This window comes from Eurosta solidaginis, chromosome X (genome assembly GCF_040869045.1).
Source record: "Eurosta solidaginis isolate ZX-2024a chromosome X, ASM4086904v1, whole genome shotgun sequence".
Taxonomy (NCBI): Eukaryota; Metazoa; Arthropoda; class Insecta; order Diptera; family Tephritidae; genus Eurosta; species Eurosta solidaginis.
In genome coordinates, this window is record NC_090324.1 from 142238952 (window position 1) to 142255332 (window position 16381).

General features: G+C 42.5%; 1 protein-coding gene across 11 annotated transcripts in view; it reads right to left on the reverse strand.

The window, feature by feature from the left end:
• PIP4K (phosphatidylinositol 5-phosphate 4-kinase) overlaps nt 1-16381 on the reverse strand; it is a 1849876-nt gene that overhangs the window by 810100 nt on the left and 1023395 nt on the right. The window contains exon 10 of one of the 11 annotated variants that reach the window (XM_067758123.1): nt 3477-3519. The exons of the other annotated variants lie outside the window; for them this stretch is intronic. Coding sequence (XP_067614224.1) covers nt 3492-3519 — 28 coding nt within the window. The 3' untranslated portion in view covers nt 3477-3491. Of the gene's footprint in view, nt 1-3476; nt 3520-16381 lie in introns of those variants that run through there. 11 annotated transcript variants of the gene reach the window in all.

Below are 16381 nucleotides of genomic sequence, written 5' to 3' on the forward strand. Positions count from 1 at the left end.
AATTAAAGTAGGAACATTAGAAGGCAAAGGCCGTCAATTATACTCTGAAAAGTTACGCGAAGATCCCATTCTACGCTTTTCTGGGTTTTAACCCGAAGAAGGTCCTGCGTTTCAAGTATGCTGGCAAGCTTTCAATACAAGGCGTCCTTACTGCTTGCCAGTTACTGCCTCACAAAAAACCTACACAATTTCAGTAGATCAAACAAGTGCCGAAAAGCCTCCACTAAACGATTTGCTACAATTGTAAAGGACACGCCCCCGCGAGGATATTATATTGCAGATAAAGCATCCAACCGTTTCAACAACAGCGCAAATTGCCATACCATCGCCAACACGTATTACCATGCCCAGTCAACATCAGGCGCAGCAGCATACAATCACCGCTATGCCTGTGGCTACGTATAATCAGCAAATTATCAGCGAAATAAAACCGCAACAAATCACGCTCGCTCAATATCAGGCCCAACAGTTACAGCAGCAGCAACGAGCTCAACACTAGCTAGCCGTTGCCGCACAACAACAACAACAGCAACCGCAAGGAGATACACGCTACAAACTGCCTGAAACGAAATTGGTCACTGTACCAGATTCGGATAAGTTACAATAGAATATTGTCGAGCGAAAACGTCGTCGCTTGGCGCGCTCTGAACGCTCACGTATATCCGTTCAAGATGCAAAGCCTACTGCTATTATAGACAAGTAATGCATACAATTGTTTATCCAACCAACATGTGTACTCAGCAGCGAAGAACAAGATATTATGGAAATTTCAATTTTATGTGTGTTCACATCATAAGACTTTAACGAAATTTCTAAAATGTATCAAATGGGAAACTTAACAGGAAATCTTGCAAGCACTTTCCTTATTCCAATCAAGAAACCTTAAATATTTTTCCTTTATCGCTTCAATTAGATTTGTTGTACCGGCGGACCAGTCGGTTGTACCCCCAGTCTATTGCGTCTACCTAAAGTGTGCCTGCACATAGTTCAGTGATAACAAATAACATACTGAAGGTTAATTGATTCACGTGTATTTCGAATTTTACAAATTACACCAATCTCGACAAGGTGACTATTTATTGAAGGAATAAAATCAAAGAAAGAATTGTGGATTACAACCGATTCCCTATGTATTAGTTTCAAAAAACATTCGGACTAGATATGCACATTAACGGTTTCACATTTTGGATTAATTTGTTTAAACATTTATAATAACAAAACATCTTACACCTTACCAACCAAAATACAGGTCCATTGCTTATATCACACCGGAGCTTCTTTAAGGCAAGTTTCCATCATTAACAACAGCCGACTTATTTTGTGCGCCGTTACTGGTAATTTGTGCCAATGGACGTACCTGGCACGATGGTGCATTGTCTTCGTACGCGTTATGTCTTTTCGATGATATTTTATCTCACAGTCTCCATCCATATTATTTACCCCCCTTTTTTCCATCTTCTATGTTGGATGCATCAACTTTGTTCTTAAAACGATCGGAAATATCGATTCACGACCATACAAAGGGCGAACTTTAAATCCATTTCCCAAAGCATAATCCGCAACACATTGACCGGCTATGCCGGTGCTTTCGATAATAGCGTCATTGCATGATACACGATTTGTTTCATATGAATTGTAGGCTGCCCCAGGAAATTGTTAGCTTCACAATTCACGAATGTGAAGATACTGTGCACTTATTAACCTTCATGTGCCCGGGATATAAAACTTACGTACACGGTCGGAAGTCTACATTTGTAGCAAGCATGTAACTGCATATAAAACCACGATAATGTTTAGAGGAAAAGACTTGTATGATGATTATTTGACATGTACATATAAACTAACATTTTTATTTAAAAATATTGAATTCAAGTAATAATTTTAAGTAAAAAAATGTATTAGTTTTCAGAAACTATACAGCATTTTCCCAAAGTATATGTTGCGGCATGAGCATCGCACACTGCTTTTTTACACCAACTACAGATTTTGCGTGTACTTTTACGATTTCCCATTTCACAGTGTTGACAACGAACAGGATATGCTGGTTGTTTATCGTTGGAAATTTAAGTAAAAATGGATAAATAACCTTTAGAAGTGGCAGAAATGGATCCATATAGTGCCATATCGATAGCTTTACGTGTTTGGATGTGCCCACCACCGCGGACCTTTAGAGCGTTGTTCAATTGCTGGCGTAAAAAGCTGCTTGGCCAAGCTCCTTAAGAACTTTCGTCCTGCGTCTGTACGACGGTCATATGGATTGTATTCCGGGTAAATGATGAAAGATGCAAGTGCACTTATATCTAGCATGTTATAAAACATGGCCAAGAGCCAACCCAAAGTTTTGCGTTTTGTTGAATATGCAGAAATCATTTTATCCACTGCGTCGCGCCTCCTTTGTTTGCATTGTAATCAAGGATATATTGTGGCTTTTTTTCTTTTCAACTAAAATTGAATCTGTCAAAGGTGTACTGGCAAGTATTATGACTGCTCTGCCTCATTTTGGGACATAAGATACCAAAGAAAACTATCCATCGGGAAACCTGAACATGTTAAATTCTTCTGCTCGATTACGGTCAGCCTTCATTTCATTTGGTACGAAAGTCTTATGTTGGCGAACAGTACTAAAAAGAGCAAGACCTTTGGATATTAAATACTTGCCCAAGATTAGCGATGTGAAAAAATTGTCATAAATTATAGTCCGGCCGGTGTTCTCCCAACACCTTCTACTACGTTGGTTGTTCGACTAGCATTTGAGTTCTTTCCGGTATATATCTCACTTTTGAGTGGATAGAACGATCTAGCATCGCTGGCAAACCAAACCCTTATCCCTTACTTGGCAGGCTTAGAGAGTATGTAATGTATGTAAAACAAAACTGAAGGAAACATACAAAATATACTAAGATTGTGCTATTTTATTGCGAAATCGCGTTAAAATTTTCCATGCATGTACACATGCGCAAACATAAACATACATGGATAAGGCAAGCGTAGTGACAGTTGCAAAAAATCATGTTCCGACAAGCTGAAGTCAACAATATAATGATATTTTGCATACATTTTATATGCTGACTACAAATGTAGACTACCGGCTGCAAGATGATGTTTTTTTCAAGTAGGGTCTGGGTTCAGGCAAATAATAATTCGAGTGATATTATGCTCTTAATCGACTTAGAATTGATAATTAGGTAGCTACTGTTGTTCGGGCATTGTTGTTTCGGGCATTGTTGTTTCGGAACTTTTTGTTTTATTTGACTTTTTTCCCATTTTGCTACAAATCTAGATTACCGGGTACATGAAGGTTAAAATATGTCAATGTAAACGACTTGTTATAATAGCCTTAATTGTCGGTATTTCCTGGAGAATAAAAAGAGAAATCAATCCATAAAAATATTATCATCACTTACGAGCTTCCATACTTACGCCCCCTTGCCTGGTTAATTCTGGTTATTTCTACTTCGGAAAAATCAATCTCTGCATAACCTTTTATAAAATCACCGCATCCAAGCACTTCGGCCGCATCTGAATAATGTAAAATACAAATTAAATTATTTAATAAAATTAAACGTGACGGATCTCACTTCTATGACGCGACCCTACCATAAACGTGTAATACAATCGATAGTAGTCTCATTATAATCACGTTCGAGTCCTCTCGATAGATTAGTCCGCCGATTCTCTGCGTTTGTTAGTGGAAACAAGTACGTGGGCAGGCAAGAGATAACTCCAATTGCCGAGAAGTACTGCGAATAACACCGCAGGGTGGTACCTTGCTTTTCATACCGCAAACAAAGGAGTTGAAGGGCAGCAATGATTGTGGGGATATTGCATTCAAATTTGTAGCCACGCAAGGCTTGGTTTTGAGAGAAAAATTCGAGCCACCTTTAAAAGATGTTACAAATATTTTGTTTTATCCCAACAATCCAGAATTTAGTGCTAAAACTACACTAACGAGTTTTAAGTGTGAATTCCAATTCGGACCTATCGATGGCACGCTTGTCGACGAATTGAAGGCTTAAAAGAAAAATGAAAATTTAGTAACAAAATTATCACTAAACCAGCAAGTCAACTCACCACCGCGTGCTTTTACATTAATGATTTTTTTTGCCATTCAGGAAGTGAAAAAAGCGTAGAATATGTCAAAATTCTACACTTCACTTCTGACAGTCAAACAGTCAAGCATCGCAATACGGACATTAGGCCTCATGCGCAACTACACGCACTCCATGTCTCGCATAACATGTCTCTATCAAGCATTAATTTGGTCGAGCTTTAAAAGACTTAAGTCCACGAATTTTAACATCAACGGCTATTGCGTCGAAGATCATGTTGAATAGTGGAAATGCAATTGCATTTCCGCCAAGTTCCGAACCACTTGTGGGAAAACAAAAATACACCACAAAGTATGTAACTAAACAAAGTAAGAAAAGCACCACCTACATTTAATGATGGGTGCTAAAATTAGTTTAGCCATTTTTCCCTTTACATATTGATTTTTCCTACTGATTGTTTTCAATATCACAATTCTCACTCTGTTGAAAATATTCAACAAAATAGAATATACATTTAGGCGTACTATCTAAATAAAGGTTTTTATGAAAGTCTAACAGTGGTCTCGCTTTCATGATAGAAATTGTTATTGTGTTTTGAAATTCAGATAAAGTTTCGTCAGTCTTTTTAGCTTGGAATCCAAGCAAGAATAAAGTAGTGTCATATAGGCTTTAGATACTACAAAAAAGGGAGAAATTAAAATTGTTAGAAAATACTATAAAATTTAGGTCGCGTCAGAACTCAGACGCGAGTCCTCCCTAAGTACTTTCATGACATGACCATTAGGTATCGTTACGCTGCCAAATTGCAACACCGCACAGCTGTCTCACTCCAATGAGTGGAAGAGTTATCAGCTGACAGCGCTACAAATTGCCACACTCGATAGTGTAGGCTATTCCCGCCAGGGTTGTGTTGAAATCAACAAACACACCACAATTTGTGATTCTCACACAACATGGCCCAAATCAACACAAAGAGTGTTCCAGGGCAACAAATAAAGGCCTCTTTACATCTGTCGCGCATTTTATCTGCACGACGTCGCTTAAACGACAATCTGATTCACCAGCTCTGAATTACAAAGAGCCGTAACAACACACGGCTTTATCATGATATAGCGCATCTAACCGCGTTTTGCCTGCAGTAAACAACCAACAAAAAATATAGTTGGTCAATAATCTTTATTTTTTTTTCACTCTTCTGATTGTTTCAACATCAGAATCTTCATTCAGATGAAAATATTTTCAAAATTAAAGATACGTTTAGGCGTATCTCAATGAAAGTTTACTAAACCTAACAGCGAGTGTAGGTTTTACGTGAGTGTTACTCTTCGAAGACCTAACCTCACGCATGTACCAAGTACACAGGTCAAAGCGGGTCTGACCAGCCCCCAAGGCTCGCTTACCTTGGTACCAATCGATAATGTGAGTGGACACATCATCACCTTGGTGGGGTTGGAGGCCTATCTAACACCTCTTCCATTCTATGGGTCATGGCACCCGGTTGCAATGCAACTCCACATTCGAGCTGACCAACTCTTACCGCATTCGCATATCAACCACAGCCACCACGATGCTCCCAAAGGGGCCAACCGCAAATGAACAGAAACGGAAGAAGCTCCGCGGGCTATCTGTTCCCCGTGGTACCACTTTAAAGTCTTGGTCTGACTTTCGCAGCCGAAGCCACTTCCGGTTGAGTATCCACCTACTCCGGACCGGCCGCCTAGGGGTGAAGTGGGGTTAGAACCCCCCCCCCCCCCCCCACATCCACGAACACACACACAAATTAACCACCACGGTCACCACCACGTCTCCTCAGTCTAAACACCTCAAAAGCATACCTATTGAGCAAATCAATAGTCCGCCTAGTGGAGAGCGCTCCACTAACGTCAACCCTACCTTCATCAATATTAACCCCACAACTACCCAAATCCCTTATGTCCGAGTACTCCGGGCACTCGCACAACACATGCACCCAATCCTCATATGCAGCCCCACATGCACACCCCTCCGTTTCGCTAAAGCTCCTCTTATGCAAGAATGCATTAAGAGGACCATGACCAGTAAGCAGAAAACCCAGGCTCAGACTAAATCTGATGTCTGTATTTTCCGCCACAAATGAAACGTCCCGGATGTACCCGTACGTTACCCTGCCGTTGGGACTATTGTCCCAGCGCTCCTGCCACTTCCCTCTAACCACCCCTTCTAATCGATGCCTATTTTCCAACCATCCACTCTCCACATTATCGTCGGCGGCCCATTCATCCTACAACAGCGGCAAACTTGCCCTCCTTCTCAGCCTGAAGGAAACAGCAAGCTGTATAACCACCAAGTCGAGAGGGGGTGCACCAAGAAGCACCTGCACCGCATCCGTGGAAACGGTACGATACAAGGGCAAGCATGGGAGCATCATGCACCTCTGTTTGCTCAGCACGCGCCTCTGACAATGAGCAGTCATGACCGTTCGGTACCATATGGCGGCACCAAAAGTAGCGCATGCTACGAATAGGCCACGATGTATTGTGCGAACGGCACGGCGACTCAGGCCCCAGTCACTCCGAATGATTCGTCGTAACTGCCCCGAAACATTCTGCATCCTATCCCTGACAGCATCCAAGTGTGGCAGGAAGTTCATTCGCTCACCCATTGTCAGCCCCAGGTATTTGACTTTCGTCGCGTATCTGATGCTGACCCCGCCGATGCGGACAACCGGTGGGCGATTCTGTGACAATCTGCCCTTGAGCAGCATCATCACAGTTTTGTCCACCGAAATCTCTACGCCAACATGGGCGCCCCAGCCAGCCACTACTTGACATAGTGACTCGCTGGTACGCTCAATACTGGCGCGAGAATCCCCCTCTATTAATAAGAGGAGGTCATCCGCATAGGCGCTGAATTTGCAAAGATGCTCGAGTTGCCTTAACAAGGAGTCCATCATCATGTTCCATATATATGGACCACAGATGGATCCCTGCGGACAACCACGAGCCACCTCCCTTTCCACACTCTCGCAGGCACCAACGATAGTAGCTCGTCTGTCCGAGAAATAGCTCTGCCACAAAGCAATTTCCGGGCAGCCGAGCTCCACCAACCGCTCGATAACCCTGTCCCAGCGCAGGAAGTCAAACGCCCCCTTGAAGTCAATAAATATGCCAAGGGCATACTTATTGGAGCTTCTCTCTACACAGTCTTGGACATGCATCCAGGCGTCTTCATTGCTGCGTCCTTTCCTAAACCCAAACTGTCTATCCGAATGGTTACCCCCAACTAGCTCCTGAAGCCGCTCAACCATAACCCTCTCCAGCACTTTTCCAAGCACTGGAAGAAGGCTGATACCTCGGTATGACCGAGGATCAGACCTTATTTTGTCGGGCGACTTCAAGAGAACGACAACCCTAGCAGCTTTCCACTCACGTGGGAAGCAACCCTCCCATATGCATTTATCATAAACGGCTTCCAAGTATTCCGGAATAAACTTCCACAAACACTTGCACATTTCTCTGTTTATTCCATCCAAACCCGGAGACCGTTTAGACCTAACCAGGCCAAATGCATAATCCAACTCTTCAACTTCTAGTGGAGGTACAGGTACGTCTTGTGCAAGGGGAGGTACCTGACCTCCGCCCTAGGAAAGAACCCTTCAATAAGCAGCTCTGAACATTCCCTCCATGTTGATATTGTTCGCTCGCCCACACGGAGGGAACTAACTTCGGTCTGGCGGCGACCCCTACAGATCTTGTAGACCTGTCCCCAGGGGTCGTTCGAATTTTCTGACACGAAGTTGCGCCATTGTTCCTCTTTCACCTCTACAACCATTCTCTTATATTCACGCGTTTCCACACTTAATTGACTTCTAAGCTGGGACAGACCATCGGAATCGATATGCCGGGCGCGTTGAAGCCGACGTCTCAGGCGCCTGACAGATCTCCTCTTCTGGGTCAGTTCACGCGTCCACCACCTGACACAGCGAAAACGCCCCTTCTTCCACCTTTCAAACATGCTGTCATTGACCCGCCAGATACAGGCGTTCAAGTTCCCACAAATTGTCATCCTCCCAGCAGCTCCTTGCAGCAGGACTGCTACATATTCTCTTACTCCGGGAAGGTATCGAACCCAATCCGGGTCCGTCTCCTCACCCCGGTCCTGAGAAATGGTTTTGCTGCATTTGCCAGAAAAGAATCTTTTTAGGACGGTCATACTCTGTTCAGTGTGTCTCGTGCAAGGGATGGTTGCATCGGACAGGTTGTTCTGGGCTTGATCCCAAAACCCGACGTCCACGTAACTTTTATAAATCTTTTGTGGCTCCTTGCTGCTCACGCCCAAGGGCGTCCCGTAGTCTACGCCTAAGCGTATCCCCACCACCTTCCAGCAGCTTCGCTGCTCAGCAAGCCACAACAAGTACCCGCTGCTGCTCGCGCCCCACGGCGCCAACAACTCAAACAGCTGATACCACTCATAACTACTACCTTCGTAGTAGAGCTGGTAGCAATGCTGAGCATCAGCCCCTGCCCCCGTCTTCTTCTCCTCCCCTCTTTTCTGGCAGCAATCGTGCAGGTCAGGGAAACAGACTCTTAGTCCCTGCCTCCGTTTGCACCGTCTGCCAGCACAGAATATATAGGTTTGCGACATCCGCTCAATGCAGCTCCTGCCTTGGGTGGTGCCACTTTCCTAGATGTTCTGGTCTCCGCGACGGCAACCCCTCGACGGGTTTCATCGCGCCATGTTGCCAGGTCGCAAACCCAAATCATCCGGGTACCCCAATGCTTGCCCAAGGGCGCCCAGTCCCAAGGCCACAACAGCAATTGCGTCCTGGCCTTCCACAACCTAGGCGTAGTCACCCCTCACTTACCCCTAGAGTGGCGGCGTCACCCCTCATGCACTTCAGAATTCTGCAGTTCAACTGTAATGGACTAACTGGGAAGATTACGGAGATAGTCGATTTCATGAAGCGGCACAACATCCGCATTGCTGCGATTCAAGAGACTAAACTCACAGCAAGATCTGCATTGCAGACCTGCTCTGGTTATAATGTCCACAGGAAAGACCGCGAGAGCGGAAATGGAGGCGGCCTCGCGTTTATTATACACCACTCTGTGCAATATCATATATTTGATCCTGGCATCGACCGCAGTGACAATGTCTTAGAACGTCAAGGCCTATCTGTCCGGTCAGGCGATGCAAATCTAGAAATCATCAACATCTACATCCCTCCTGTCACCTGTTGCCCCAGTGGATACCGCCCTAATATCGAGGCCTTACTCACTGGCAACAATCGCATTATCTTAGGCGATTTCAATGCCCATCACGACCTATGGCATTCAAACTTGCGGGCGGACACTAGGGGTGAGATGTTGGCGGATCAAATAGACGAAACGACGTTCTGCACAATTAACGGAGACGCCCCCACACGTATGGTAGGAAGCTGTCATAGCTCGCCAGATATCTCAATCGTGAGCGCAGAACTCGTAAACTGCGTCAACTGGCAGCCGATGGTAACATTGGCATCCGACCACCTGCCCATACTTATTTCGTTCGAGCGTACCGCCGACTTCATCGTCACCGAAAAACGCACTTTCATAAACTTCAAAAAAGGAAAGTGGGAAGAATATAAATCTGCAACAGACAGCAGCTTTGCTGCCCTCCCTATCCCGACTGATGCCCGCCAAGGGGAGCGTGCCTTCCGTAAGGTCATTGAATCCGCCTCGGCACATTTCATTCCCGCCGGGAGAATTCCCGAAATCCGGCCCCACTTCCCGGCGGAGGTCGCGAGCTTAGCGAGGGAACGCGACCTTATAAGACAGCTTGATCCAGGCGACCCCCAAATAAGGGATATAAACCAACGCATCAGATCGCTTGTGGACGAACACAAGCGGGCGAAATGGGAAGAGCACCTAAGAGGTTGTAACCTCTCTACCGGTGTAGGTAAACTTTGGTCCACCGTAAAGTCCCTATCGAATCCGACTAAGCACAAAAACAAAGTTTCCATCGCCTTTGGCGATAAGGTGCTGTCGGATGCGAAAAAATGCGCGAGCGCTTTCTGCCGACAATATATAATGCGTCCTACGGTCGACAAAGATAGACGGAGAGCCAATAGACGTGCACATAAACACAAACTCAGCGCGTCACCAATTACCATCACCGCTAGAGAGGTTGAGGACGCCATTGGTCGCGCTAAACCATCCAAAGCAGTGGGCCCAGACGGCATAGCCATGCCGATGCTTAAAAACCTAGGGAAAGAGGGTTTCAAATATTTAGCGCATGTCTTCAACCTGTCTCTTTCCACCTTTGTCATACCCGAGAAATGGAAAATGGCCAAGGTGTTCCCGCTACTAAAGCCTGGGAAACCAGCTAACGTAGGTGAGTCATATCGTCCGATATCTCTCCTATCGCCAGTGGCAAAGACGCTTGAAGCCATTTTGCTCCCTCATTTCCAAGCACATTTGCAGCTAGCCCCTCATCAGCATGGCTTCAGAAAACTCCATAGCACTACCTCCGCGCTAAATGTCATTAGCACACAGATAAATTGCGGTTTGAATCAATATCCCCACCATAGAACAGTACTCGTAGCGTTAGACCTATCAAAAGCTTTTGATACGGTCAACCATGGCTCGTTACTGGAAGACCTGGAAGGGTCTACCGTTCCCCCATGTCTTAAAAGGTGGACCGCAAATTACATGGGTGGTCGGCAGGCATCGGTGCAATTCAGAAACGAAACATCAAAACAAAGGAGAATTAAACAAGGGGTGCCACAGGGTGGTGTCCTATCCCCGCTTTTGTTTAATTTCTACATATCTAAGCTACCTTCACCACCGGAAGGAGTCACAATCGTTTCCTACGCCGATGACTGCACAATAATGGCCACAGGCCCAGGCCCAAAGATCGATGAGCTATGCAATAAAATAAACGGCTATCTCCCTGATCTCTCCAGTTTTTTCGCCTCGCGAAACCTGTCATTGTCACCGACTAAATCTTCCGCGACCTTATTTACAACATGGACGCCCCAAATGTCGGCCATATTGAACATCCACGTCGATGGCACTACGCTACCGACTGTCCTACACCCCAAAATCTTGGGTGTGACGTTTGATCAGGATCTACATTTTGGTGCGCACGCAACCGCAATTTTTCCAAGAATTCAGAGCCGTAATAAAATCCTCAAATCCCTTGCTGGCAGTACCTGGGGAAAAGATAAAGAAACGCTCTTGACCACATACAAAGCAATTAGCCAGCCGATTACGTGCTACGCGTCACCCATATGGTCGCCAAGCCTAAAAACCACCCACTGGAAGAAACTACAGGCCTGCCAAAATACTGCTCTCAGAATCGCCACGGGCTGTCTTCCTATGTCCCCAGAACACCATCTGCATAATGAGGCGAGAATACTCCCCATCAGGGAGAGAAATGAGATGCTGACCAAACAGTTTCTGTTCAATACCCAGAAACCTGGGCATCCCAACAGACATCTGATTGATGAACCAGCACCGCCTAGGGGCCTAAGGAGTCATCTCCGTAAGCATTTTGAGGAAATACGGCACCTGAGAACCCAGCCGTATGAAGCGGAAAAACACAAGCAGGTCCTTGGTGAACTCCATAGACAGGCGTCGGACCTTTATGTCGGGAATTTCCCGGTGAATCCAGTACTTAAAAAAAAAAATATCCAGAACTCGCAGAAGAGGAACGCATACTCCCCAGGGAAACGCGTGTCACTCTTGCTCAACTTCGTTCTGGATACTGTAACAGGTTAAACTCTTACCTATCCAGAATCAACCCCGACATACAAAATGTATGCCCTGCTTGCAATGTGTCCCCACATGACACCAACCATCTCTTTAATTGTAATGTGGAACCAACGCCTCTAACACCCCTTTCCTTATGGTCCACCCCTGTTGAAACGGCAAGTTTCCTTGGACTCCCGTTAGAGGATATTGATGACAATTTGTGATCGGTCGCGGCTATTAGGTGGGGCGAGCATTGCTACAACAACAACAACAACAAGAGTCCTAAAATGATCCCCACGTGTTCTAGGGATCAAAATAAGAAACTTTGCCACAGGAACCATACCCCTAAAACGAATTCTGATGTCCCCCAATTTGGGTCAAACTTTTGGGTAGGGGCAAGTTTTGAAAAACCCCACTTTGACCCATTTAGAGTGCTCCAATCGAGTCCAAATGTATGACCGACCCCCACTAACTTTGGAGGCCCGACCCACCGATGACAGTGGCACACCCCTGCAACCCCCCTGGGGGTTCACCATACAAACATTTCAAAAAATCGCCGGTTTTGCACTTTACATGAAAAATCAGCTAAATGGCTATGTTTTATCTTTATTTTTATTTATTTATTTATAATAATATTTATTATTTATTTATAATAATATCTATTTTTTCTCTTAAGAAATTTATTTAGTCAGAACATATGTAAATGAAAAAATTAATTTAAGTGAGTTATAGAAAAGAAATTAAAAAAAATTATTGTTTGAGGTCTTTTTTACTTTCAAGTCTGGGCAATTTCGCACGGCTCTCTAATGTCGTCGCCATAACAGCCTCTACATTTTCCGGTATAACCCGTTTGGAAACGCTAGCTAGCAATTGAACATGTCGTTCCGTTCCTTGTACGTGTGATGGAGTTTTTGGATCATTAAACGGTGGATCATCTTGATTTAAATATTCTTTCAATGTATCGTACGGAATGCTTCGCGTGAATGGTGGTTCAAATATGATATTTATATCATTCAAATTGATCATTTCCGTACAACTTGTGCAATTAAAGTTTATATCTGGTTTTTTATAAACTCTAAGTTCCATTGGCTCGTCAACATCGGTTCGATAGCGTAGAATTTTCTTGATGGCACAGTCGCGCTTTTCTTTGCTGTCATCAAACAACATTGATAACAAGATATTTTCCGAATGCGCATAATATGAATTATCTTTAATTACTTGATTGACAATTTTGCGTAAACGAGGTTCTAGAAATCGTGACCAACCAATGAACTTGAAAAATAATGCACTGCCGTACACGACAGAGCTGTAATACTTGATATTGAAGTACATTGGTGCATTACATTTAATTATAAATTCAACCATGTCGTATAAGTACTTCGAATCGGTGGAAAATTCAATTTTTTCTGGAGCATATTTTGCAACTCAGTTTTCTGCAAGCCGTCCACCACCTGAAAATATATAATAATAAAATAATTAAAAATGGTTGATAATTATAATAAATGAGTGATAGCAATAACTTACCGGAAGAGTTTCACAAGTTTCGATTTGACGGCTCAGTTTTCCGGTTGCCGATCTTGGTCCAGTGCTGGTTGATTTATCCAAAGCTTCAAACAAATGCCGAAACGGAAGTTCGTTGAAGCTTAGAAGGCAAACGAAGCAATGCAATGGTCTTTTTAACAGCAATTCCAATCGTCGTATAATTCCACCGTGTGGGCCAGTGTTTGTTGGCTCACCGTCAGTGCATATTCCAATTAATGCATCCAGTGATATATTTTTATCGTTGAAAAAACATTTAATTTGGTTGTTTCGTATTCAGCGGTTTTATGTTCCAGTCTTACGTAACCAATCAATTCAGAATTGGGTTCTCTCAAAATAACAAGATGATGTTCTTTTACCATCCTAGTATGATACTTCTCATCAATTTTATCTATCGTTAAAGTATCATCGTTTCTGCCATCGAATGAAAACGCTAACAAATTGGTATCATCTAACCGTTTGCGAAGCACTTCTTGTCTGCATTTCTCTTTTTCTCTACGAACTTTCGATTTATCCATGATGAGAGGTTTCCCATGCTTATCTTTAATTTTAAAATTTTGCAAAAGAGCGGTTCCCAATGCTGATGCTACTCTGTCAGGCACACCAAATCTGTCACATACCAAGGCAAAGTTAAAACAATCGTACCTCTCTGTGTATTGTGAACTTGTGCTTCTATCCATATCTTCTTGAACCGGTGGTGGTGCGTATGTTGAACCATCGGGATCTTGGTATGTTGGCATTGATGACATAGACGTTGCTCCTTGCTCTTCAGTTTCCATCATAAATGCATCCATTGTTAGTCTTCTCTAATTATGTTGATCGTGCATGAACTCTTTGCGGCGTTCGGGAACCCAGCCGCATGCACATGGAGCTGCCCTCAAATCGCATTTACATGTTCCCATGTAAAAAATTGTTTCCAGAGATTTTACATACTCTGTAAATTGTTGGGTGTTGTTTCTTCTCTTGATTTTCTCTTGATACTTGTCAAGCAATTTATTCAATTTATCAAATACACTTTTTTCAGCATTATTTCCATACCAAGTTTTTCCCAAATTCAAATCAACTTATCTTGTACTTGGATAGTGAATGATTTATGGGAAAACTTTTTTTGTTCTGTTTTAGCACGTTCGCTTAAATAAAAATAATATCTCAAGATATCCAGATGGGTTGGTAAATTAAGATCAGTTAAATCAGTAGACACACCAAAAACAGTAACATCATGCTTGGGTATATGACTCATTGGGTTTTCGTTAGTTGTTGATGTAGTTGCTTCATCTTGCGGTGTAGAGGATGGTGGATTCATTGTAAACTTTTTAATTTGGAATGGTCACTTCACTTATTATTTTTTTTTAAATATTTTTTTATCTGAAATTAGCACTTCACACTTTGAGTTCTTCACAACGACTTAATGCATTCACAAAAACTGTTGCGTTATATACGGTCTACGAGACGAGGTAATAAGAATGAAATGGTAATTTCAATTATACCTTCTGTGTCTTGTGGTGGCTTAAAAAAAACAACACAAGCAATTTTACGATCTGCAATTGCGTCACAGTGATACCTTCATTTTTGAAAACGGTTGAATAAAAAACCCACACAACTATGTTTACGACATGCAAATGCATCACAGTGATGCCTTGGTTTTAAAAGGGTTGTAAAAACGCTAATTTCTAATAATTAAGCTATTGCATAGATTTTATCGCGGGCTTGGCGACTAAATCAAAAAAACACCGTAACGGATATTTGTCAACAAAGGTTCGAAAAGGCTCGAAAAGGTTCGAAAAGGTTTGTAAAGGTTCGGTGATAGCAACAGACCAAATACATATAATTGGATCTCTTTCATAAACAGCGCTGGGCACCACTACATTTACACGGTTACCAAATTGAGAATGTGTTAATAAACACGAATGCGTAGCGAGCACGAAAACAAAATCAATTATTTATTTGTTTGATTTCAATGCTTGAATGGTGAACACGTGTCACACGCACTCTTTGGTACTCTGTTTTAAGCGCGCGTGCGACACTTCCTCACCGTACGACCATCGAAATCAAACTAAAAGAGCTGTGGTTGATTTTCACGAAGTAGCCATTGTGCTATCGCTTATCGTATACATATATGGTCACTTAAAAGCCAATCTAATAAAACCGCACTGCGTTTTTTTAGCGCACGCAAACAACCGGTGTTTTTTGGCTTAACCCAAATAAGCATGCGTTGCGACAATGTAAAGCATGTGTGCAAACGTCAAATCTAAATTTCACGCAGAACAAAAATTGGAAATCGAGTTAGGTTTTCACGCAACAAATTCAATTTGAGTTGCTCTCATACAAGTTGTATGTGCATGAGACATTTTTGACAGAAAATGACTTGCGTGCGTTTATATTAGGTTGGCTTGTTAGCAGGTGCTAAGCTCACGCCCACCCAGGATCATAAAGTTAAAGTTAAAGTTAAAGTTAAAGTTAAAGTTAAAGTTAAAGTTAAAGTTAAAGTTAAAGTTAAAGTGAATGTTAAAGTTAAAGCGAAAGTTAAAGTTAAAGTTAAAGTTAAAGTTAAAGTTAAAGTGAATGTTAAAGTTAGAGCGAAAGTTAAAGTTAAAGTTAAAGTTGAAGTTAAGGTTAAAGTTAAAGTTAAAGTGAATGTTAAAGTTAAAGCGAAAGTTAAAGTTAAAGTTAAAGTTAAAGTTGAAGTTAAGGTTAAAGTTAAAGTTAAAGTTAAAGTTAATGTTAAAGTTAAAGTTAAAGTTAAAGTTAAAGTTAAAGTTAAAGTCAAAGTTAAAGTTAAAATTAAAGTTAAAGTTAAAGTTGAGGTTAAAGTTATAGTTAAAGTTAAAGTTAAAGTTAGGTTTTCACGCAACAAATTCAATTTGAGTTGCTCTCATACAAGTTTTATGTGCATGAGACATTTTTGGTAGAAAATGACTTGCGTGCGTTTATATTAGGTTGGCTTGTTAGCAGGTGCTAAGCTCACGCCCACCCAGGATCATAAAGTTAAAGTTAAAGTTAAAGTTAAAGTTAAAGTGAATGTTAAAGTTAAAGCGAAAGTTAAAGTTAAAGTTGAAGTTAAGGTTAAAGTTAAAGTTAAAG